This window comes from Xenopus tropicalis, chromosome 8, assembly GCF_000004195.4.
Source record: "Xenopus tropicalis strain Nigerian chromosome 8, UCB_Xtro_10.0, whole genome shotgun sequence".
NCBI lineage: Eukaryota > Metazoa > Chordata > Amphibia > Anura > Pipidae > Xenopus > Xenopus tropicalis.
In genome coordinates, this window is record NC_030684.2 from 141,229,056 (window position 1) to 141,252,456 (window position 23,401).

The 23,401-nt window shown below is 44.6% G+C and overlaps 3 protein-coding genes across 5 annotated transcripts in view; all 3 read right to left on the minus strand.

Moving 5' to 3' along the window:
- Positions 1-1,232: 1,232 nt before the first annotated feature.
- LOC116406655 (phospholipase A and acyltransferase 4-like) lies at positions 1,233-4,862 on the minus strand. Its single transcript, XM_031891172.1, has 3 exons — positions 4,367-4,862; positions 3,057-3,223; positions 1,233-1,965 (listed from the first exon to the last, which is right to left on the minus strand). Exons 1-3 carry the CDS (start codon positions 4,604-4,606, stop codon positions 1,911-1,913), a joined length of 462 nt encoding a protein of 153 aa, XP_031747032.1. The 5' UTR covers positions 4,607-4,862; the 3' UTR covers positions 1,233-1,910.
- A 305-nt stretch (positions 4,863-5,167) lies between these two features.
- On the minus strand, positions 5,168-12,910 carry LOC101733311 (phospholipase A and acyltransferase 1-like). The gene is made up of 6 exons (XM_031891169.1): positions 12,113-12,910; positions 11,332-11,518; positions 10,065-10,112; positions 8,014-8,231; positions 6,704-6,870; positions 5,168-5,634 (listed from the first exon to the last, which is right to left on the minus strand). Exons 1-6 carry the CDS (start codon positions 12,224-12,226, stop codon positions 5,580-5,582), a joined length of 789 nt encoding a protein of 262 aa, XP_031747029.1. The 5' UTR covers positions 12,227-12,910; the 3' UTR covers positions 5,168-5,579.
- A 1,724-nt stretch (positions 12,911-14,634) lies between these two features.
- Positions 14,635-23,401, minus strand: part of LOC100495765 — a 35,912-nt gene continuing 27,145 nt past the window's right edge. For all 3 annotated transcript variants that reach the window (XM_031891164.1, XM_031891162.1, XM_031891163.1), the window contains 4 exons: positions 19,956-19,997; positions 18,665-18,882; positions 17,826-17,937; positions 14,635-17,151 (listed from right to left, as the gene is read on the minus strand). In XM_031891164.1, the coding sequence (XP_031747024.1) occupies positions 17,072-17,151; positions 17,826-17,937; positions 18,665-18,882; positions 19,956-19,997 (452 nt within the window). In that variant the 3' untranslated portion in view covers positions 14,635-17,071. The remainder of the gene's footprint in view (positions 17,152-17,825; positions 17,938-18,664; positions 18,883-19,955; positions 19,998-23,401) is intronic.

The following is a 23,401-nucleotide window of genomic DNA, read 5'->3' on the forward strand; positions in this document are numbered from 1 at the left end:
AAAATAATAGCCGCTGGCGACAAAATAATAGCCACACAACAAAATAATAGCTGCAGGCGACAAAATAATAGCTGCGGGCAGCAAAATAATAGCTGCGGGCGACAAAATAATAGCCACGGGAAACAAAATAATAGCCACGGGTGACAAATGAATAGTCGCGGGCGACAAAAGAATAGCCGTGCGACGAAATAATAGCCGTGGGTGACAAAAGAATAGCCGTGCGACAAAATAATAGCCGCCGGCGACAAAATAATAGCCACGGGTGACAAAACGATAGTCGTGGGCGACAATTTTTTTTTTTGCCGCACGACATTTTCGCCGTTTTCCAAATTTTTCGCCGTTTTGCGGATCTTTTGAAAGATTCGTGAATTTTTCGCCGAAACGGAACAGATTCATTCATCACTATTGATTAGCTTGTAGTGACCAATAGGACATTTATTTTAGCAATAAATGCTACCTGCTGTTATGAGTTTCTAGAGGCATTAAAGGGAAAATATACCCCTTTTGACATGAGTTCATTCTCTATAAATGCGTGTTTGTACAGACACAGCTGATTCTACTGACTGAAAGGAAACCATGATGCTCCAACAACAATTTCCCAAACCCCTTTGGCTCATAGTGCTATGGAACCCAAGCCTCATCTTGTTCAACTGGAAAGTGATGGATTCTGGGTCTATTTTACAGAGAATCTGTGCACCATACACTATGGACAATATAGTATAATATGTATAAATGGATAAATCCTATAGGAATATCAGTATGACCAAATTTTCCCCTATGCCCAACCCCCAATCAAGCCCAATAAGGATAAGGATGGGAGATGCGTGGGGGTGCTGGGGGGGGGGAACAAGGACAATAGTTGAGTTTGACAGCTGTTTTATTTTCCCTCTCTGTCATACCCATCTGATCTCCTTCCCCTAGAGATGAATAATGTAAGAGAAACTTCTATATAGAATATATAAGAATAGACGGTCAAGCTCTTTCAATTAGGGGGTCTTAAAATGTAATTACTGGGCAGGGAGCGGGGTAAAAATGGAACCCAAACCCAAAGAGAATACAGCTTAGAGAGAGGCAGCAGGTTTGGTTGGAGTGCGAGGGGGTTGCTCTGTGGGCGGCTGGGCCATTAGGGAACAGTAACATAGTCAGACCTTTCCAGTTGAGAACAAGTCTTTTTGATTGGTACATGAACAACAGCTCACTGTTATATGTATATTTTTATTAATATAGCACTACTTGTGTGCACAGCACAATACATAACAACAAAACCTTTATAGGACATACAGGGATCATACCTGACCTAGAGCAGAGTTACTGGCTGAATCCAAATTCCAGACTTGGCCCCAAACCCCAAGCTTGTAGGGCCTGAATAGGAACAGGACAGGGTATCACAGGCCTGCTTTTTATCCAGCTTGAGGAGGACCAGAGTCTTTATATCTGAGACACAAGCAATACGTGTGAGCCAACACAGTCTCGTCGCCACATCTCCTCCCCACAACAAACCCCTACTTGATGCCTACTGAGAAGATCAGGTAGGAAGGCACTGTATTTAGAAGGTAAAACCTGAGCCAATATCTTCTGTATGAATTTAAGACAGATGTTGGGTGATAAGTATTGACTTTAACCTTGGCTTTGGATTGGCTGAAATTTAAATCAAAAGGAATGTGGAATCACAACCACATCCAGCAATAACTGAAGGCCTTGACCATGGAAGCTGCCAAAATGGGACAGAATCTCTTATAATATAGCCATAAAAATTCCATAGGAACGAAGAGGTCAAAGACGATGTTCCTAAATGAGTCACGAGTCAAGTAGATTTATAACATGTAACTGCCGTATATGTGTTGCCCAGAGGATGAGACCTTGTACATAATGAGAGCACAAGATCCAAGCAAATGTGCTGAGCTGAAGAATCACATGGTTTCATTGGACCAGAAGGGCAGAAGGACTGGAGATAAGGAAGCCCAACTGAAACAGAGAAAAGAATACATTAGTGTACAGAAAATAACAATGGAAACATACAATATCTGAACCACCAAAAACAGTCCTGTTATATTCTTCAACCCCACTCCCCCCCCCCAGGAGGAGCCAGGGACAGTAGGAAATGGGGTAAGCAATAAATTCCTCTGCACAACTCAACCAGCCCAGGACCATTTATGGGGTTTATTAAAGAAAATCCTGAATTGTACTGAAAATTGTATCAGGCATCTATAACCCTAGTAAGCTTCAAAATTTACTGAAGGAACACCTCAAGTAAAGGTGAGGAACAACTCAAGTAAAGTTAAGGAACAACTCAAGTAAAGTTGAGGAACAACTCAAGTAAAGTTGAGGAACAATTCAAATAAACTTGAGGAACTCCTTAAGTAAAGTTGAGGAACAACTCAAGTAAAGTTGAGGAACAACTCAAGTAAAGTTGAGGAACACCTCAAGAAAAGTTGAGAAACTCCTCAAGTAAAGTTGAGGAACAACTCAAGTAAAGTTGAGGAACACCTCAAGTAAAGTTGAGGAACAACTCAAGTAAAGTTGAGGAACACCTCAATTAAAGTTGAGGAACAACTCAAGTAAAGTTGAGGAACACCTCAAGTAAAGTTGAGGAACACCTCAAGTAAAGTTGAGGAACACCTCAAGTAAAGTTGAGGAACACCTCAAGTAATGTTGAGAAACTCCTCAATTAAAGTTGAGGAACAACTCAATTAAAGTTGAGGAACAACTCAAGTAAAGCTGAGGAACAACTCAAGTAAAGTTGAGGAACAACTCAAGTAAAGTTGAGGAACACCTCAAGCAAAGTTGAGGAACACCTCAATTAAAGTTGAGGAACACCTCAAGTAAAGTTGAGGAACTCCTCAAGTAAAGTAGAGGAACACCTCAAATATGTGCTTCATGCTCCACCCCCTTACCCATCATTCCTTTTGATTGTGTCAGGTGGTTTCATTGAATTAGAGAAGGTAAGCACACAAATAATAAAGACCAATTGACAAGTTGCTTAGAATTGTTCATTCTATAACATACTAAAAACTAAAGGTGAACCACCCCTTGAAAGGATTATGTAGCAAAACAACCTGATCATGGTCTTGAAGAACATTTTGTTGCAGTTGAAGAATGTCTTGACCATTGTGCTGAAGAAGGTGAGCAATTTATTGAAGTGTTGGGTCATTTGGTGGAAAAGCCTCAGTATCCTAAAGACTGGGACCATATGGATACAGTGCGCTATCCTCGACTCTCTGGCCTGTTTGAAAGGAATGATACCATTGTGAATTCTACTTGGAGTAAGAACTTGCACATAGTTAATAACTCTATCTAGATTAATGTCCAAGAACCATTTACTACTAGTAGTCCAAGACTAGTTTATCCCTGGGTAGGGCGGAACATTCCTAGGTCTGATACTGGAGTTTAAGTGAGGTTTAGTGTATCCGAATTCCGAAATCTCTGTAGTCTTTGCGAAAAGTATGACTTTTACATGGTAGTTGACGAAAACCACAAAAAAGTTGTGGAATTTTAATGAAATTATCATGGAAATTACGAAATGTTCTATAACTTAGAAAAAATATGAATTCTTCTCAAAAAAATGTAATCGTGGTCAATCGTGGTTTAGTAAATGGGCCCCTTAGTGTTAGTTCGTACAAATATAGGACCCGTTATCCAGAATGCTTGGGACCTTTCCATAAGAGATCTTTCCATAATTGGTGTCTAGTGAGCCTATCTGTCCTGTTTGGCTTCACCAAAAAAAATTCACGAAACTTTTTTGACGCAACCATGACATTTTTTTTTACGCGACTGAGAGTTTTTTGACGCAACTTTTTCCTCCCTCTGTTTATTTTTTTATTTAATTTTGCCTTCCTAAGGCATAGAGGCAGGGCAGACAGTTTATTTTAGCCAACTGGCTAGAGTTACAAATACAGAAAAATGAAATTAGTGGGCACAGGAGGGACATCTGGTACGTTCTACGCAGAGCAACATGTGTTTCATTTTCCGCCGACTGTAACCATTCAAAATGAACAGCAGGTGGAGCTCTAAAAACTCAGTATCCCTATAGAGCAGTGATCCTCAACCAGTAGCTCGAGGGCAACCCCTTGGATGTTGCTCTCAGTGCCCCCAAACCAGGGAGTTATGTTTGAATTCCTGTCTTGGGGGCAAGTTTTGGTTTAATAAAACAAGATTTCCTACCAAATAAAGCCCCCTGTAAGCTGATAGGGTGCATAGCGGCCCCTAATAGCCAATCACAGCCCTTATTTGGCTCCTCCATGAACTTTTATGGTGCTTGTGTTGCTCTCCAAGTCTTTTTACATTGGACTGAGGCTCACGAGTAAGAAAGGTTGGGGATCCCTGTTATAGAGAATGGGATTAGGAGCCGCCATTACGGTGCCCGTACCTGTTTGGAGGAAGCCACACCGTATCTCATGAATGTAGAGAAGTGCTCGCAGTTGGACACCATAAGATTATAAGTCATTTTCTTCCCAACTTGTTGTTTTGCCATTGCAACAATGTCCTCCTTCCTCCTGGGTGCATAATATTTATCATAGCTGTTATTGACTCGGTATTTGCTCCCGTTGGCCACCGATTCCACCGATTGCTCCAGGACTTTCCCATCTGTAAGGGAAGAATTAATCATTTAGTTATATGTTTAAACCCCAAAATGGGGGGGCACCCCATAATGGCAGCCTAGTATCTCAGTATGTAAGAAAGCCAAGAAGCAGATGTGGTTATAGTCTAGGACTGGTGCAAGGGGCACTGTTCTGATTGGACGCATGTACATACCATGGAACCAAAGGTGTCTTACCTAGGGATTTTGGTAGGGCTGTCTAGGTCAAAACTAAAGGTGGCCATACACATAAAGATCCGCTCACTTGGCGAAGTCACCAAGCGAGCGGATCTTCTCCCGATATCCCCACCTACGGGTGGGCAATATTGGGGGAATTTAGGCTAATTCGTTTGGCCCTGGTGTCAAATGATCAAATTATAATGACTGTAATGGGAACAGTCGGTTCGGGGACAGCATCAACGAGCCAACTGAATTTTTTTTTTCCCCGATCCGACTGAACTTTTTAACCTGCATGATCGATATCTGCCTGATTTTAGGCCATATGTCAGTCAGGCAGGCCAGTCGTTGTTGCCCCTACACGGGCCGATAAGTTGCCGAATCGGTCCAAGGGACCAATATCGGCAGCTGCAATCGGCCCGTGTTTGGCCACCTTAACTGCCCAGTTTTCCCAATTTTGAAAATTGGGCAGGATTTTTGGAGATTTTGACATAGGGATTGGTGAATCGGCAATCGCCGCTTTATAGCTCCGCCCCTGTGATGTCACACCCCGCCTCCCTGCTCGGAGTTCCCAGGCTCGGAATCACAACCACATCCAGCAATAACTGAAGGCCTTGACCATGGAAGCTGCCAAAATGGGACAGAATCTCTTATAATATAGCCATAAAAATTCCATAGGAACGAAGAGGTCAAAGACGATGTTCCTAAATGAGTCACGAGTCAAGTAGATTTATAACATGTAACTGCCGTATATGTGTTGCCCAGAGGATGAGACCTTGTACATAATGAGAGCACAAGATCCAAGCAAATGTGCTGAGCTGAAGAATCACATGGTTTCATTGGACCAGAAGGGCAGAAGGACTGGAGATAAGGAAGCCCAACTGAAACAGAGAAAAGAATACATTAGTGTACAGAAAATAACAATGGAAACATACAATATCTGAACCACCAAAAACAGTCCTGTTATATTCTTCAACCCCACTCCCCCCCCCCAGGAGGAGCCAGGGACAGTAGGAAATGGGGTAAGCAATAAATTCCTCTGCACAACTCAACCAGCCCAGGACCATTTATGGGGTTTATTAAAGAAAATCCTGAATTGTACTGAAAATTGTATCAGGCATCTATAACCCTAGTAAGCTTCAAAATTTACTGAAGGAACACCTCAAGTAAAGGTGAGGAACAACTCAAGTAAAGTTAAGGAACAACTCAAGTAAAGTTGAGGAACAACTCAAGTAAAGTTGAGGAACAATTCAAATAAACTTGAGGAACTCCTTAAGTAAAGTTGAGGAACAACTCAAGTAAAGTTGAGGAACAACTCAAGTAAAGTTGAGGAACACCTCAAGAAAAGTTGAGAAACTCCTCAAGTAAAGTTGAGGAACAACTCAAGTAAAGTTGAGGAACACCTCAAGTAAAGTTGAGGAACAACTCAAGTAAAGTTGAGGAACACCTCAATTAAAGTTGAGGAACAACTCAAGTAAAGTTGAGGAACACCTCAAGTAAAGTTGAGGAACACCTCAAGTAAAGTTGAGGAACACCTCAAGTAATGTTGAGAAACTCCTCAATTAAAGTTGAGGAACAACTCAATTAAAGTTGAGGAACAACTCAAGTAAAGCTGAGGAACAACTCAAGTAAAGTTGAGGAACAACTCAAGTAAAGTTGAGGAACACCTCAAGCAAAGTTGAGGAACACCTCAATTAAAGTTGAGGAACACCTCAAGTAAAGTTGAGGAACTCCTCAAGTAAAGTAGAGGAACACCTCAAATATGTGCTTCATGCTCCACCCCCTTACCCATCATTCCTTTTGATTGTGTCAGGTGGTTTCATTGAATTAGAGAAGGTAAGCACACAAATAATAAAGACCAATTGACAAGTTGCTTAGAATTGTTCATTCTATAACATACTAAAAACTAAAGGTGAACCACCCCTTGAAAGGATTATGTAGCAAAACAACCTGATCATGGTCTTGAAGAACATTTTGTTGCAGTTGAAGAATGTCTTGACCATTGTGCTGAAGAAGGTGAGCAATTTATTGAAGTGTTGGGTCATTTGGTGGAAAAGCCTCAGTATCCTAAAGACTGGGACCATATGGATACAGTGCGCTATCCTCGACTCTCTGGCCTGTTTGAAAGGAATGATACCATTGTGAATTCTACTTGGAGTAAGAACTTGCACATAGTTAATAACTCTATCTAGATTAATGTCCAAGAACCATTTACTACTAGTAGTCCAAGACTAGTTTATCCCTGGGTAGGGCGGAACATTCCTAGGTCTGATACTGGAGTTTAAGTGAGGTTTAGTGTATCCGAATTCCGAAATCTCTGTAGTCTTTGCGAAAAGTATGACTTTTACATGGTAGTTGACGAAAACCACAAAAAAGTTGTGGAATTTTAATGAAATTATCATGGAAATTACGAAATGTTCTATAACTTAGAAAAAATATGAATTCTTCTCAAAAAAATGTAATCGTGGTCAATCGTGGTTTAGTAAATGGGCCCCTTAGTGTTAGTTCGTACAAATATAGGACCCGTTATCCAGAATGCTTGGGACCTTTCCATAAGAGATCTTTCCATAATTGGTGTCTAGTGAGCCTATCTGTCCTGTTTGGCTTCACCAAAAAAAATTCACGAAACTTTTTTGACGCAACCATGACATTTTTTTTTACGCGACTGAGAGTTTTTTGACGCAACTTTTTCCTCCCTCTGTTTATTTTTTTATTTAATTTTGCCTTCCTAAGGCATAGAGGCAGGGCAGACAGTTTATTTTAGCCAACTGGCTAGAGTTACAAATACAGAAAAATGAAATTAGTGGGCACAGGAGGGACATCTGGTACGTTCTACGCAGAGCAACATGTGTTTCATTTTCCGCCGACTGTAACCATTCAAAATGAACAGCAGGTGGAGCTCTAAAAACTCAGTATCCCTATAGAGCAGTGATCCTCAACCAGTAGCTCGAGGGCAACCCCTTGGATGTTGCTCTCAGTGCCCCCAAACCAGGGAGTTATGTTTGAATTCCTGTCTTGGGGGCAAGTTTTGGTTTAATAAAACAAGATTTCCTACCAAATAAAGCCCCCTGTAAGCTGATAGGGTGCATAGCGGCCCCTAATAGCCAATCACAGCCCTTATTTGGCTCCTCCATGAACTTTTATGGTGCTTGTGTTGCTCTCCAAGTCTTTTTACATTGGACTGAGGCTCACGAGTAAGAAAGGTTGGGGATCCCTGTTATAGAGAATGGGATTAGGAGCCGCCATTACGGTGCCCGTACCTGTTTGGAGGAAGCCACACCGTATCTCATGAATGTAGAGAAGTGCTCGCAGTTGGACACCATAAGATTATAAGTCATTTTCTTCCCAACTTGTTGTTTTGCCATTGCAACAATGTCCTCCTTCCTCCTGGGTGCATAATATTTATCATAGCTGTTATTGACTCGGTATTTGCTCCCGTTGGCCACCGATTCCACCGATTGCTCCAGGACTTTCCCATCTGTAAGGGAAGAATTAATCATTTAGTTATATGTTTAAACCCCAAAATGGGGGGGCACCCCATAATGGCAGCCTAGTATCTCAGTATGTAAGAAAGCCAAGAAGCAGATGTGGTTATAGTCTAGGACTGGTGCAAGGGGCACTGTTCTGATTGGACGCATGTACATACCATGGAACCAAAGGTGTCTTACCTAGGGATTTTGGTAGGGCTGTCTAGGTCAAAACTAAAGGTGGCCATACACATAAAGATCCGCTCACTTGGCGAAGTCACCAAGCGAGCGGATCTTCTCCCGATATCCCCACCTACGGGTGGGCAATATTGGGGGAATTTAGGCTAATTCGTTTGGCCCTGGTGTCAAATGATCAAATTATAATGACTGTAATGGGAACAGTCGGTTCGGGGACAGCATCAACGAGCCAACTGAATTTTTTTTTTCCCCGATCCGACTGAACTTTTTAACCTGCATGATCGATATCTGCCTGATTTTAGGCCATATGTCAGTCAGGCAGGCCAGTCGTTGTTGCCCCTACACGGGCCGATAAGTTGCCGAATCGGTCCAAGGGACCAATATCGGCAGCTGCAATCGGCCCGTGTTTGGCCACCTTAACTGCCCAGTTTTCCCAATTTTGAAAATTGGGCAGGATTTTTGGAGATTTTGACATAGGGATTGGTGAATCGGCAATCGCCGCTTTATAGCTCCGCCCCTGTGATGTCACACCCCGCCTCCCTGCTCGGAGTTCCCAGGCAACCCTAGTCTTACCACAGGTACTAGTACCTTTTTTATTCCCCCTAAAATACACGTAGAACAATGAACTGCTAAGGAAATGTCGGAACTAGTGATGAGCGAATTTTTTCGCCAGGCTTAGATTTGCAGCAGAAAAATTTGTTGCACGTAAAAAAATGTTGTCGCGCGTCAAATTGGTCATGGTCGCATTAAATTTGGTCGCGACACAAGTGCGGCCGTGAGCCTGAGCGACCAAAAAAGACTATGGCGACAGAAAAAACCATGCGACAAATGCGTTTTGCTGATTTTTCGCCATTTCGCGAATCTTCTTGCTGTTTCGTGAACTTTATGGCGAAGGGAAACATACACACGCACACATATATAAAAGGAGTAAGTACTATATAATATGTTTATTGTGTGTAAGTAGTTTTATTTCTGTTCTCGTCCCTAGCTGGTATGTGTTAGGTAGTGGATCCCCTTGAGGAGGTTCTAGAGTGGGTTCTTCTATTTTTAGCCATTTGGACGCATAGTAAAGTCTCAACTTTTTCGAAGATTAATGCTAAAATTTCCGAATTGGGGGAAAAAAAAATCAACAATGGTTGGTAAATGGACCCCATATTTATATAATACTGTATATACAATGCTTTCTACAACAAACAGACAATTTTGTGTGTATTATCTCAGGTGAGCAAGGTATTTGTTAAAAGTCAGAAAAAGTACACGATCGCAGATAACTACGGGGGGGGCCCATGGGTCATTTTGATAGTTTGCCCCTCAGTGCAAATCCCATTGCTCCATTACTGCCAAGACTGTTGCTTATCTTATGCCCACACTCATGCTGACAAGAAGTAGAAGGGGTTGGAGACCTCTAACCAAATCACCAAATCACCTCATAAAGAGATTGGCACAAAACTGGACCAAAAAAAACAAAAATTGTGGCCGGACTGAGATGCCAGGGACCCAACAGAAAACCTTGGACCATAGGCCCACTCTCCAAACTATTATTCCCCCTTTCCTCCCTCAACCTCCCATGGGCTTGTTTGGGACTTATACTGTAAGAATAACCACGGGGAACTGTAGAGGTTGCATTTAGCCACTGGCTTACTTACCCCCCACTGGAGACATTGGGTCCAATAGCAAATTAAAGTCCACTATTACTGAAAAGACAAGATAAGGAAATTAGCATTTGGCACATTCTCATAAGTCAACAGATTGGAGTCAATTTCTGCCCCCCCCCCCCAGCCCCACACAGACACTTACCTGGGACCATTGCACTGTTCACCAGCAGACATTGATCTGTTAGTGAAGATTCAATGAAGCTATTGCCCCTAGCAGGGGCCTAGGTTGTTTCAAAAGCTCCCATTTTGTAATCTACTGAGTTAGCCAATAAAAGGTGTTATGCTAAGGGCCATGTTGGGGCTTCCCTAGTCCCTCATTACGCTCATACAATTGGGGTAGGAGCCAACCAATCCTACTTCAAATTTGCAAGCTCAGGAACTTTGTGTGACTCACCATGGCAACCCATACCAAGAGCTCCCTCTTCCTCTTTCAATGATAAGTATTTCATATAGGGGTCCCACTAGGTGTCAGATACAGTTTGGCCTTATTAGAACCTTAATGCCACCAATGTACATTGTCTCCTTACCTTATTTGTGTATCAGACCCACCTGCCCCATAATCTCCTTCTCCAACTGCCAGAAGATGCTGTTAGTCTAGAACTAGGGTTGAAGGTGACGGAGTAGAGATTAGGGAGGGTCTTGGTCTTGGTAGGAGTTCCATATAAAGGCTCACTTATATATGCCCTTGTTATATTGTCTATACTCTTGTATATTATATTAATAGAATCACAAAGGAATGAAGATATTGCACCGAACCCCTGCCTTATTTACCTCTAAATGAAGACAATGACTTGAACATTGAATCAACATTCCCTAGAAGGGAAAAGACAAGATATGGACAGGTCATATGGTATTCTCTATTAGGGTTAGGTTGGACTCAATTGTTCCCATAAGTGTTGCTTGCCTCCTATACCTGAGCACCATTTGAACCCATGAACATTCATCTGGCCAGCGAGTTAAGTTCCTTGGGCCACTGCAAACTCCATATGTCCATACCCACAGAGACCTGTGTGCCCCACTGTGACTGCAGTGAAGTTACATTTATGGCCAAAGTTTGGAAAGACATAAGGTCTCCATTCAGCAGACTACTTCTGCCTTCCATAGGGGACCTATATGTACTGAAGTTCTCTACTGGCCAGTCTGGAGATGGATAAAGTCTCCAAGTTGTTGGTGGAGATGGTGGATACTTCTCAAGAACCTAAGGCTGCAACTCATATACAGCATTTACCAACAAGAGCGACAAATACTGACTACTTACCTTCTAGGTGCACAACTCTGCCATCTCCAACATAGACTCCCCAATGACTGTAGACCCCCCACAGTCGGACAAACTCAATCAGGTCTCCAGGCTCGAGGGGTGGCTGCTGCTTAAGAACGAAGTTTGCAGAAGATTCAAGATCATATTTTTTGTACCTCAAAGTAGAGCTATGGGACAAGAAGTTCTTCTAAAACCATAAAGAATGCAAAATATTAAAACCAACCAAGTTGTTTTGGATACAATCATACTAAAGGTCCATTTGAAGATAACCTGCCACTTAACCCCATGACCAGTTTACATTTCAGCAGTTGACAGATGATGGAGATGTTGGTCAGATCTCTAAAGCCTATTTTGTTGGACTTGCCAAGGATTTTGGAGGTCTCCATGGTATGACTTAATCAGAACCAGGCAAGTATTAGACCTAAGGTTAGAATTAGACACTCCCAATGTCAACTGGAAGTCAACAATCTGCCCCACAATTAGAGAATGGGTTCATATGAATTTACAGGTTTGGGGAACTGTCGGCAAGTTGTTCTGAAAAAATTGGACAACTATGTCAAGGTCTGGCAGGAAGGAAAATTCTTGACTTGTGATTAATCCTACTCTTTGGGAAGAATAAAGGTACAGTTTGTTGACAACTCCGGGGAACACTGGTATTCCTTTGCTATGGTATAGTGTGGAGAAGGGTAATCTCTGGCCATTACATGTTAGTATATGAGCCCCAGTGATTCTAGCTATAAAGCCAATTTCATGGTGCCACAGGATCCAGATATTTCCTTACCTTATTTGAGACCTTCATTCCATATCTCAGTTTAGTCACAAACAGCTGATCAGTGTCATTGTCCTCCCCCCAAGTCATCTTCTTCTCAACCCTGTTTCGCTTCAATGGCGACATCTCCTTGATTTTTAGGCTGCAATTGTCCTTTGCACCAATTAGATGCTGTGAGGGGTTTTCCCTAGGGCTGGGATGGAGCTGCTCATTGGCTGAGCAACCAAAGTTCCTGTGTGCTAGTAAAGGTGTTCCTGAAATCCTATACAATTAGCAATTGATAATTGACTTCATGTGTTACAAATGTGTTTAATCCTCTGCATAGAAACTTTTGATGACCACGTTTGACGCCTCTTTCTTTTGCATATGAGTCAGCTTGGCTTCTGTCTAAGCAAACGGGTTTCTCCCGATTTGCTCTCACACTCTCACAGCAATTATACATGATAAGAGGCTGATGGTCTGGTGGGACCTCTCCTAGGCTGACCTGCCCCAGTGGACAATAACCCTGGTACTCTGTTATTGGTGTCCAACATCGTACAGCTGTATGTTCTTTTGCCCCTCTGTGAAGGATATCTCCACCACTTCATATGAAGGAAAAAAATCTCCCATACTGTAGATAAGCATTCAGTTCTGATCTGCTGAAGGTCCTCCAAGTGACCAGAGACAATGCCAGTGCACCCAGGTATGTGCGACGGGCACTGGGAACACTGTTACATGGCAGTTAATACCTTGCCAAGTATTGGCCACCACTGGTTCTTATGTCTATAAAGATTCTCCTTCATCCAGGTCATGATATACAGTATCTAGTACAGTGATTCTCAACCTCCCTAATGCCACGACCCTTTAATACAGTTCCTCATGTTGTGGTGACCCCCAACTATAAAATTATTCCTAAGAATATTGGAAATATGTGTTTTCCTATGGTCTTAGGCGACCCCTGTGATAGGGTCGTTCAACCCCCAAAGGGGTCCCGACCCAAAGGTTGAGAACCGCTGATCTAGTACAATTAAGTCTCATCCGGGTTGCTTCTTCTGCTCAATTAAGTTCTTGTTCTTCATCCTATCAATATTCATCATCAACATCAATCTCCCAAATCATTGGAAGCACCACCCCAAATCCTAAGCCATTGATTAGCTTTCTAGGGTACTCCTGGCGTTCCTCAAGGTGAATGTCTCCATCTCCATCTCTGTCACTTTTACTGGTGAAAATCACTGGGCTCCTAGATCAAATTGAGGGCCTTTCAGCTCTGTAGCCCTGTCCTGTGCTGTTACGCCACCTCAGAGACCACCAATAGCCAATGGGTCTGCTGCTTCTATTGTAGTGGGGCTACCAGAATCTCTACCATTAAGTCTATTTCCCAGGGCCATATATATATATATATATATAACAATTGCCGGGGCTGAGTCGCTCTCTCTAGAGTCCATTATAATGGGCCGTAATGCTGGCACTTTTCGTTGAATGCTTCACAATACAGTCTTTATATACTGAATCAAATAATAAACACAGGTCTGTATAATAGTCAGGTTATAATTATAGCAGATCTAGGAAGAACATGACTCATTTCAAAACTGTAACATCGAACAATTCTTAAGACAGGTCCAGGCTAATAATTAGAAAAGATTTAGTAATGATCTGGATGGGTTGAAATACATGATGAGCTGGTAACAATGATTAAATGTATAATTATAAATATGGTGATTACATACATACATATCACTTTGATATTATATTATGGTTTGTATGGGAATGTGATAAGGACCTTAGATTGTAAGCTCACTGGGGCAGGGGCTGATGGGAATGGGATAGGGACCTTAGATTGTAAGCTCACTGGGGCAGGGACTGATGGGAATGTGATAGGGACCTTAGATTGTAAGCTCACTGGGGCAGGGACTGATGGGAATGGGATAGGGACCTTAGATTGTAAGCTCACTGGGGCAGGGACTGATGGGAATGTGATAGGGACCTTAGATTGTAAGCTCACTGGGGCAGGGACTGATGGGAATGGGATAGGGACCTTAGATTGTAAGCTCACTGGGGCAGGGGCTGATGGGAATGTGATAGGGACCTTAGATTGTAAGCTCACTGGGGCAGGGACTGATGGGAATGGGATAGGGACCTTAGATTGTAAGCTCACTGGGGCAGGGACTGATGGGAATGTGATAGGGACCTTAGATTGTAAGCTCACTGGGGCAGGGACTGATGGGAATGGGATAGGGACCTTAGATTGTAAGCTCACTGGGGCAGGGACTGATGGGAATGTGATAGGGACCTTAGATTGTAAGCTCACTGGGGCAGGGGTTGATGGGAATGGGATAGGGACCTTAGATTGTAAGCTCACTGGGGCAGGGACTGATGGGAATGTGATAGGGACCTTAGATTGTAAGCTCACTGGGGCAGGGACTGATGGGAATGATGTTGAATCTTAGTCAATAGAGAATTATAATACAACTCATGCTCCCAGTGTACCTTTAGGGCTATACTAAAAAAAGACTTTTAAAAATGTAAACGCCCCATAGATTAGATTAGTCATCAGAAATGATTTACTGTACTTTAATTCCAATCAAGTTCAAGGTATTTGGGAACTTTCTTGATAATAGGTCCCTAATATAACCGCCTGTGATTGGATAATACCTATAACTCTCATTGGTACCAGTCACAGAGTCAAAAAATCTTTATTTTGCAGTTGACGACAAGTTTATTTTGATTGGTAAATGCATATATGGTTGTATATATGTATGAATGAATGTGTGTTTTTATGTATATAGCATGGGGGGGGGGGGGTACAGCACAGAAGAACAAAACATTTACAGAACTGGCTGAATCCAAACTTGGCCCCAAACCCCAAGCTTGTATAGTGTGAGAATTCTGCCAGCAAATTCTACTAGGAAAAGCTACCTTAGATATCTTTACCATCTACCCCTTGTCTTCCACATCAACCAGTGGGATCAATGTCTTCCCCAGCCGTCTACTTGTATATTTAAGGAGCTTTCCAGGCTTGGGTGTGGAACAATTTGGCAACATGGCGGCCTTTTCATTTTTTTTCCACGAAGAACAATTGTGGCACAGTGGGAAGGAGCTTCTCTACTAAAGTCTCTACTAGTCAGCAAGGTCCCCTCAACACATCTGTCCCCTGATGAACCCTACTTGATGCCTACTGAGAAAACTGGGGAAGAAAAGCAGATATCTTTACCATCTACCCCTTGTCTTTCACATCAACCAATGAGATCAATGTCTTCTCCAGCCGTCTACTTGTGTATCTAAGGAGCTTTCCAGGCTTGGGTGTGGAACAAATTGGCAACATGGCAGCCTTTTTATTTTTTTTTCCTACGAAGTCCCCTGTCTCCCCATGAGGAACCCTACTTGATGCCTACTGAGAAGACTAGGGAAGAAAAGCAGATATGTTTACCATCTACCCCTTGTCTTCCACATCAAGCAATGGGATTGGGATCAATGTCTTCCCCAGCCGTCCACTTGTGTATCTAAGGAGCTTTCCTGGCTTGGGTGTGGAATAAATTGGCAACATGGCAGCCTTTTTATTTTTTTTCCTATGAAGAACAATTGTGGCACCGTGGGAAGGAGCTTCTCTACTAAAGTCTCTACTGGTCAGCAAGGTCCCCTCAACACATTGGTCCCCTGTCTCCCCCATGAGGAACCCTACTTGATGCCTACTGAGAAGACTAGGGAAGAAAAGCAGATATCTTTACCATCTACCAAGGGGATTGGGATCAATGCCTTCCCCAGCCGTCCACTTGTATATCTAAGGAGCTTTCCAGGCTTGGGTGTGGAACAAATTGGCAACATGGCGGCCTTTTTTATTTTTTGTGGCACAGTGGGAAGGAGCTTCTCTACTAAAGTCTCTACTAGTCAGCGAGGTCCCCTCAGCACATCGGTCCCCCGTCTCCCCATGAGGAATCCTACTTGATGCCTACAGAGAAGACTAGCGTAGCATCCCCTGAAACGTAGTACTGTTGGGTCAGGCAGTTTCCCTTAGGTGGTCCTAAATTCCACATGTAAACCAGTCCCCATTCCAGGCTAAAAGTAAGCTTCCTATAGGTCAAGAAATACCCAGTACTTGGCAGCATACCAATATAAAAGTGATAGGACACGTGTTATTGAGGTATTTTCCTGGGACCTCTGCTCACTAGAGGTGGCTACAGGTCTGTTTGCTAGCTAGTTCAAGTTAGATAATGTAATTGTCCCACCAGGAGCAAAAGGCAAGTTTAGGTGAATGTAGTTGAGCAGTTCTTTGCTCCACCAAGGAGTGTTAGAACCCTGCAGTGACTAGACTGCTAGTTTAGGGACACAAGTGGGGGAGCTCTGGGGCAGGTAGTGTGCCAGAGAGCAAGGCACCACTGTGAGATCACCTATACTGGGTAAAGCCACCGGATGTGTGTGAGGGACCTCCTGGGAGATGTGTTATTCATTGGTGGATATGTACTGACCATATCAGAACGTCAACTGCCTGGAAATCAATAAAGAAGTTTTCGTTTGGTTTGCATGAAACATCCAATGTCCTGGTCATTCGCTCTACGTGAGAATCCCCCAGATGCATGGTGAGCGCCCTCTCAGGGGGCAAAACCAAGGTACCACTGTGGTATTAAGGGCCAGGAGTAATTGGCTAGCCTGGGGTGCCCTACATACAATCACACATAGCCCAAGCGCACTCTCTGTCTGTCTAAAGCTAATACCTAAGGGTGCGCTACACCAGGGAGGAAGGCATCATATCTAGTAGGCAGACCCTTAGCCAACGCCTTCTGTATGGATTCATGGGGTGATATGTTTGGCAGATACTGACTTTTGATTGGCCGAAATTCAAGCCAAAAGGAGCCATATCCAGCCATCCTATCATATCTCATAGCCATAACTGAAGCGAAGGGTGAAGAAATGATGATGAGCCAATGAAGAAGTGTATATATGTAGGCCTGGCTCAAGGTGTAACTGCTCTATGAGCACATGATCCAAGCAATGCCGTCAGTACAAACGCTGAGCTGAAGAATTCTGTGGTGTCAGTAGGCCAGAAGGGCACATTGGCTGCAGGGAGGGCAGGCCGGCTGAAATAAAGAGAAAAAAAGATGTTCATGGGAAAAAGTGTTCAAAGCTACCACTAATGGTCAGGTTAGGACCATTGGAAAAATTATGTTAGGACCGTTGGAGGAAATATCTACAAGAAAGTAGTTGGTAATGTGACATCTCAGGCAGCATTAGGAAATAAAGCCACGTGGGAGGGAAGGTAACGTTACGGGTACAAAGAGAAACCCGAGTCATTGTTACTCAAACAAGGTAGAGAACCAAGAACAGGAGAAGAGGAAAAGGCCATAGAGAGAAGTCCTGTCCCAGTGGGGGACTGAACTGGTTGTCCAAGGTGTCCCCAACCTTTTAAACCCCTGAGCCACAATCACATGTAAAAAGATCTGGGGAGCAACACAAGCATGCAAAAGGTTCCTGGGGGTGCCAAATATGGGCTGTGATTGGCTATTGGTAGTGCCTATGTGGACTAGCAGCCTACAGGAGGTAACATCCAAGGGGTTGGTGAGCAACATTATAAACCACTGGTTGGATATCACTGACCTATAGCAACCAATAAGTAGGAAGCATTAACTGGTCACCTACAAACATTTTATTGGTTGCTTATTGGGGGGGGCAGCTTTGTGTCACAGAACCTGAGCACTACCCTAAAGAGTCGGCGCATGTTGTTGAAGTTGAAGAGCTTCTTGAAGATACTGACCGTTTTGCTGAAGAAGATGAAGAGTTGGGTCATTTGGTGGAAAAGCCTCAATATCGCAATAACAGCGACCATTTTGTTTACAGAAAAGGTGCGCTACTCTCGACTCTTCCACCTGAAAAGGAACGATACCGCTGTAAATTCTACTTGGAGAATCTTACCTGCAACTGTTGGTATATTCCTACTTTCTCTTCAGTAAACACCCTGACACAACAAATAGGACTTTGACTTGGATTTTACCATTATAAAGTATTTATTTGAAAGTCGGGCTATGTTCACTGAACTCACCTCCCCCTTCCTTAATCTACTTTTCAACAGACAAACCCCTCCCTCACTATCAGCTCATTATCAGGGACTTCTCAGTGGACTGGTAATTAGTTTTTTTTTTTGTAACTTGTATTTTATTAAATTTAACAATGTTGAATTTACAGCATATGAAGTTGAAAAGAGAAAATATATGCATATAATGTAGCAAAGTCAAATAGCAGTAGTGAAAAAGTGAATTACCAGTCCACTGAGAAGTCCCTGATAATGTTTTATCAGCATCAGAAAATGAATGAGTTCCATGCTAATCTTGTTGCTTCTCTTGATATTGCCTGAACCATGTGGGAATTGCAGGTTTATCACTATTATTGGTCTAAACATGTAATTTCTGAACCAAAAGAAGTAGACAGAGCCGTCCCATGCTAGCTGTAGCCTGGAATAGGGCACAGAGTTGGGTTCATTGACGTTAGGGACGCGCCAAATCTTAGATTTGATTCAGGATTTGTCTGAATTTTGAATCTGCCCAATCCAAATGCTTGGCCAAACCAAATCTGGACCCTAGAGGCAGTTGCCCGTACCTGTTTGGAGAAAGCCACCCCATATCTCATCAGGGTAGCGAAGTGCTCACAGTTGGATTTGCAGAGATTATAAGTCATTTTCTGCCCGACGTGTTGTTTTGCCATCGCAACAATGACGTCCTTCCGCCTGGGCTCATAGTATTTATCATAGCTGTTATTCACTCGGTATTTGCTCCCTTTGGCCACCGACGCCACCGATTGCTCTAGGACTTTCCCATCTGTAAGGGAAGAATTAATCACTTAGTTCGTTATTTATATGGGATAAACACCAAAAATAGGGGTTGCCAGGTATCTCAGTATTTAGGAAAGCCAAGAAGTGCCCCTCCTGGCCACAAGGGGGCATCAGACGGAAGTGAGGACTCAATGGCCATAATAAACCCTTGTCCCATTGTTGGTGCTTTGGATGCACAAATCCCAATTTAGAAGTTATTATCCCATTATAGACGGAGTATTCCCTATTTTATTATCCTTTTACTGAGGGGAAGGGGCAGTCACTTGGTGGGTGCAGCATCTTCTGAAATGGAAGTTTTGGACAAGGGCAGGCCAAGCTGACCAGGCACCCTAGGCAGGGTCGGACTTGGGGGTTCAGGGCTCACCAAGGTCCCCCACACCCCCCCCCCTTCCTGCTGAGCCTCCCTAACCCCCCCCACAGAGTCCCCCACCCAACGTCCCCCCCAGAGCACACGTTCAACATGTCAGGGGAGGAACAGTTGGCCACGGGAGCACCGGCAAGTGTTGGATCTGGTCTGCCGGGGTCCACCGGGTTTTTTTCCAGTGTCCCGGTGGCCCTCTCTGACCCTGACCCTAGGCAACCAAGCTGGTCACATCCCCTCCCCCCCCCCACTCATGTGCACCGTGGCGGCGGTGGTGGGCAAGAGGGAGCTGAGTAGGGGTAGGCAGGACAGGTACCTGCTTAGCTCCCCCCCATCAGATGCCTCTTCTGCCTCCCACTAGTTCCAGCAATATAGGGTGGACTTCACAACAGGGACCCCTGGGGGGTGTATGGGCCCTTGAGGTGACACAGGGTGGGGCTTCTAGAGGTCAATAGTGACATCCACTTCAATGAACAAGATCACAGCTGCTCTTCTGAGCATGTTCCGACGCACTGATAGGCTGTAATGAGCGCGGCCTTGGTCTGTCCGATGGACCGATGGATTATGGGAGATATGCAAATAGAAGACTGCACTTTTGGGGGGGGTTTGCTCAGGGTACTGCTGCAAGAGAACGTCTGATTAGATAATACTACTAAAGGTACTAATGTTCCCTTGATTTTACTTGTCCTTCAACTTACCTTTGTCTTTAATTATTGCCATGGCCATCATCAACCTTTCATCTATTAGCGAAACAGAAGATAAGAAAATTAGCCATTAGCAAGTTATACAAGGGAACAGTCCTCTACAAATATGATGTCCCCTCCCGCACCCCGCTCCATAACTCAAAAAAGGGGGTGATGGGTGACCTGCCATAATGTCTATGTTTGATCCCTTCCCTTGTATGGAAAATGTAAGTGTAATTACTGGCAAAGGCCACTAGAGGGAGGATTACACTGGAGAAGAGGCGCTTAAGAGGTGACATGATAACTATGTATAAATATATAAGGGGATCATATAATAACCTTTCTAATGTTTTATTTACCAGTAGGTCCTTCCAACGGACACGAGGGCACCCACTCCGTTTAGAAGAAGGGAGGTTCCATTTAAACATTCGGAAAGGATTTTTTACAGTGAGAGCTGTGAGGTTGTGGGGTCCCCCCTCCCCGAATCAGTCGTACTGGCTGATACATTATATAGCTTTATATAGGGGCTGGATGGATTCTTAGCAAGTGAGGGAATACAGGGGTATGGGAGATAGCTCTCAGTACAAGTGAGGGAATACAGGGGTAGGGGAGATAGCTCTCAGTACAAGTGAGGGAATACAGGGGTAGGGGAGATAGCTCTCAGTACAAGTGAGGGAATACAGGGGTAGGGGAGATAGCTCTCAGTACAAGTGAGGGAATACAGGGGTAGGGGAGATAGCTCTCAGAACAAGTGAGGGAATACAGGGGTAGGGGGGATAGCTCTCAGTACAAGTGAGGGAATACAGGGGTATGGGAGATAGCTCTCAGTACAAGTGAGGGAATACAGGGGTAGGGGGGATAGCTCTCAGTACAAGTGAGGGAATACAGGGGTAGGGGAGATAGCTCTCAGTACAAGTGAGGGAATACAGGGGTATGGGAGATAGCTCTCAGAACAAGTGAGGGAATACAGGGGTAGGGGGGATAGCTCTTAGTACAAGTGAGGGAATACAGGGGTAGGGGGGATAGCTCTCAGTACAAGTGAGGGAATACAGGGGTAGGGGGGATAGCTCTCAGTACAAGTGAGGGAATACAGGGGTAGGGGGGATAGCTCTCAGTACAAGTGAGGGAATACAGGGGTAGGGGGGATAGCTCTCAGTACAAGTGAGGGAATACAGGGGTAGGGGGGATAGTTCTCAGTACAAGTGAGGGAATACAGGGGTAGGGGAGATAGCTCTCAGTACAAGTGAGGGAATACAGGGGTAGGGGAGATAGCTCTCAGTACAAGTGAGGGAATACGGGGTAGGGGGGATAGCTCTCAGTACAAGTGAGGGAATACGGGGTAGGGGGGATAGCTCTCAGTACAAGTGAGGGAATACAGGGGTAGGGGAGATAGCTCTCAGTACAAGTGAGGGAATACAGGGGTAGGGGAGATAGCTCTCAGTACAAGTGAGGGAATACGGGGTAGGGGGATAGCTCTCAGTACAAGTGAGGGAATACAGGGGTAGGGGAGATAGCTCTCAGTACAAGTGAGGGAATACAGGGGTAGGGGGGATAGCTCTCAGTACAAGTGAGGGAATACAGGGGTAGGGGGGATAGCTCTCAGTACAAGTGAGGGAATACAGGGGTAGGGGGGATAGCTCTCAGAACAAGTGAGGGAATACAGGGGTAGGGGGGATAGCTCTCAGTACAAGTGAGGGAATACAGGGGTAGGGGAGATAGCTCTCAGAACAAGTGAGGGAATACAGGGGTAGGGGGGATAGCTCTCAGTACAAGTGAGGGAATACAGGGGTAGGGGAGATAGCTCTCAGTACAAGTGAGGGAATACAGGGGTAGGGGGGATAGCTCTCAGAACAAGTGAGGGAATACAGGGGTAGGGGGGATAGCTCTCAGTACAAGTGAGGGAATACAGGGGTATGGGGGATAGCTCTCAGTACAAGTGAGGGAATACAGGGGGTAGGGGAGATAGCTCTCAGTACAAGTGAGGGAATACAGGGGTAGGGGAGATAGCTCTCAGTACAAGTGAGGGAATACAGGGGTAGGGGGGATAGCTCTCAGTACAAGTGAGGAATACAGGGGTATGGGGGATAGCTCTCAGTACAAGTGAGGGAATACAGGGGTAGGGGGGATAGCTCTCAGTACAAGTGAGGGAATACAGGGGTAGGGGGGATAGCTCTCAGTACAAGTGAGGGAATACAGGGGTAGGGGGATAGCTCTCAGTACAAGTGAGGGAATACAGGGGTAGGGGGGATAGCTCTCAGTACAAGTGAGGGAATACAGGGGTAGGGGAGATAGCTCTCAGTACAAGTGAGGGAATACAGGGGTAGGGGAGATAGCTCTCAGTACAAGTGAGGGAATACAGGGGTAGGGGGGATAGCTCTCAGTACAAGTGAGGGAATACAGGGGTAGGGGGATAGCTCTCAGTACAAGTGAGGGAATACAGGGGTAGGGGAGATAGCTCTCAGTACAAGTGAGGGAATACAGGGGTATGGGGGATAGCTCTCAGTACAAGTGAGGGAATACAGGGGTAGGGGGGATAGCTCTCAGTACAAGTGAGGGAATACAGGGGTAGGGGGGATAGCTCTCAGTACAAGTGAGGGAATACAGGGGTAGGGGAGATAGCTCTCAGTACAAGTGAGGGAATACAGGGGTAGGGGAGATAGCTCTCAGTACAAGTGAGGGAATACAGGGGTAGGGGGGATAGCTCTCAGTACAAGTGAGGGAATACAGGGGTAGGGGGGATAGCTCTCAGTACAAGTGAGGGAATACAGGGGTAGGGGAGATAGCTCTCAGTACAAGTGAGGGAATACAGGGGTAGGGGGGATAGCTCTCAGTACAAGTGAGGGAATACAGGGGTAGGGGAGATAGCTCTCAGTACAAGTGAGGGAATACAGGGGTAGGGGGGATAGCTCTCAGTACAAGTGAGGGAATACAGGGGTAGGGGGATAGCTCTCAGTACAAGTGAGGGAATACAGGGGTAGGGGAGATAGCTCTCAGTACAAGTGAGGGAATACAGGGGTAGGGGAGATAGCTCTCAGTACAAGTGAGGGAATACAGGGGTAGGGGAGATAGCTCTCAGTACAAGTGAGGGAATACAGGGGTAGGGGGGATAGCTCTCAGTACAAGTGAGGGAATACAGGGGTAGGGGGGATAGCTCTCAGTACAAGTGAGGGAATACAGGGGTAGGGGAGATAGCTCTCAGTACAAGTGAGGGAATACAGGGGTAGGGGGGATAGCTCTCAGTACAAGTGAGGGAATACAGGGGTAGGGGGGATAGCTCTCAGTACAAGTGAGGGAATACAGGGGTAGGGGGGATAGCTCTCAGTACAAGTGAGGGAATACAGGGGTAGGGGAGATAGCTCTCAGTACAAGTGAGGGAATACGGGGTAGGGGGGATAGCTCTCAGTACAAGTGAGGGAATACAGGGGTAGGGGGGATAGCTCTCAGTACAAGTGAGGGAATAC

Excerpts from the sequence above, each read along its gene's own strand:
- LOC116406655 (XM_031891172.1), bottom strand. The coding sequence starts at position 4,606 with ATGATTAATTCTTCCCTTACAGATGGGAAAGTCCTGGAGCAATCGGTG. Across the intron at positions 3,224-4,366 it reads GTGTGGCTTCCTCCAAACAG|GCCAGAGAGTCGAGGATAGC; the intron begins GTACGGGCACCG and ends CCTTTCAAACAG. Across the intron at positions 1,966-3,056 it reads TTCTTCAAGACCATGATCAG|TTGGGCTTCCTTATCTCCAG; the intron begins GTTGTTTTGCTA and ends TCTCTGTTTCAG.
- LOC101733311 (XM_031891169.1), bottom strand. The coding sequence starts at position 12,226 with ATGTCGCCATTGAAGCGAAACAGGGTTGAGAAGAAGATGACTTGGGGG. Across the intron at positions 10,113-11,331 it reads CAGAGTTGTGCACCTAGAAG|TAATAGTGGACTTTAATTTG; the intron begins GTAAGTAGTCAG and ends TTGTCTTTTCAG. Across the intron at positions 6,871-8,013 it reads GTGTGGCTTCCTCCAAACAG|GCCAGAGAGTCGAGGATAGC; the intron begins GTACGGGCACCG and ends CCTTTCAAACAG.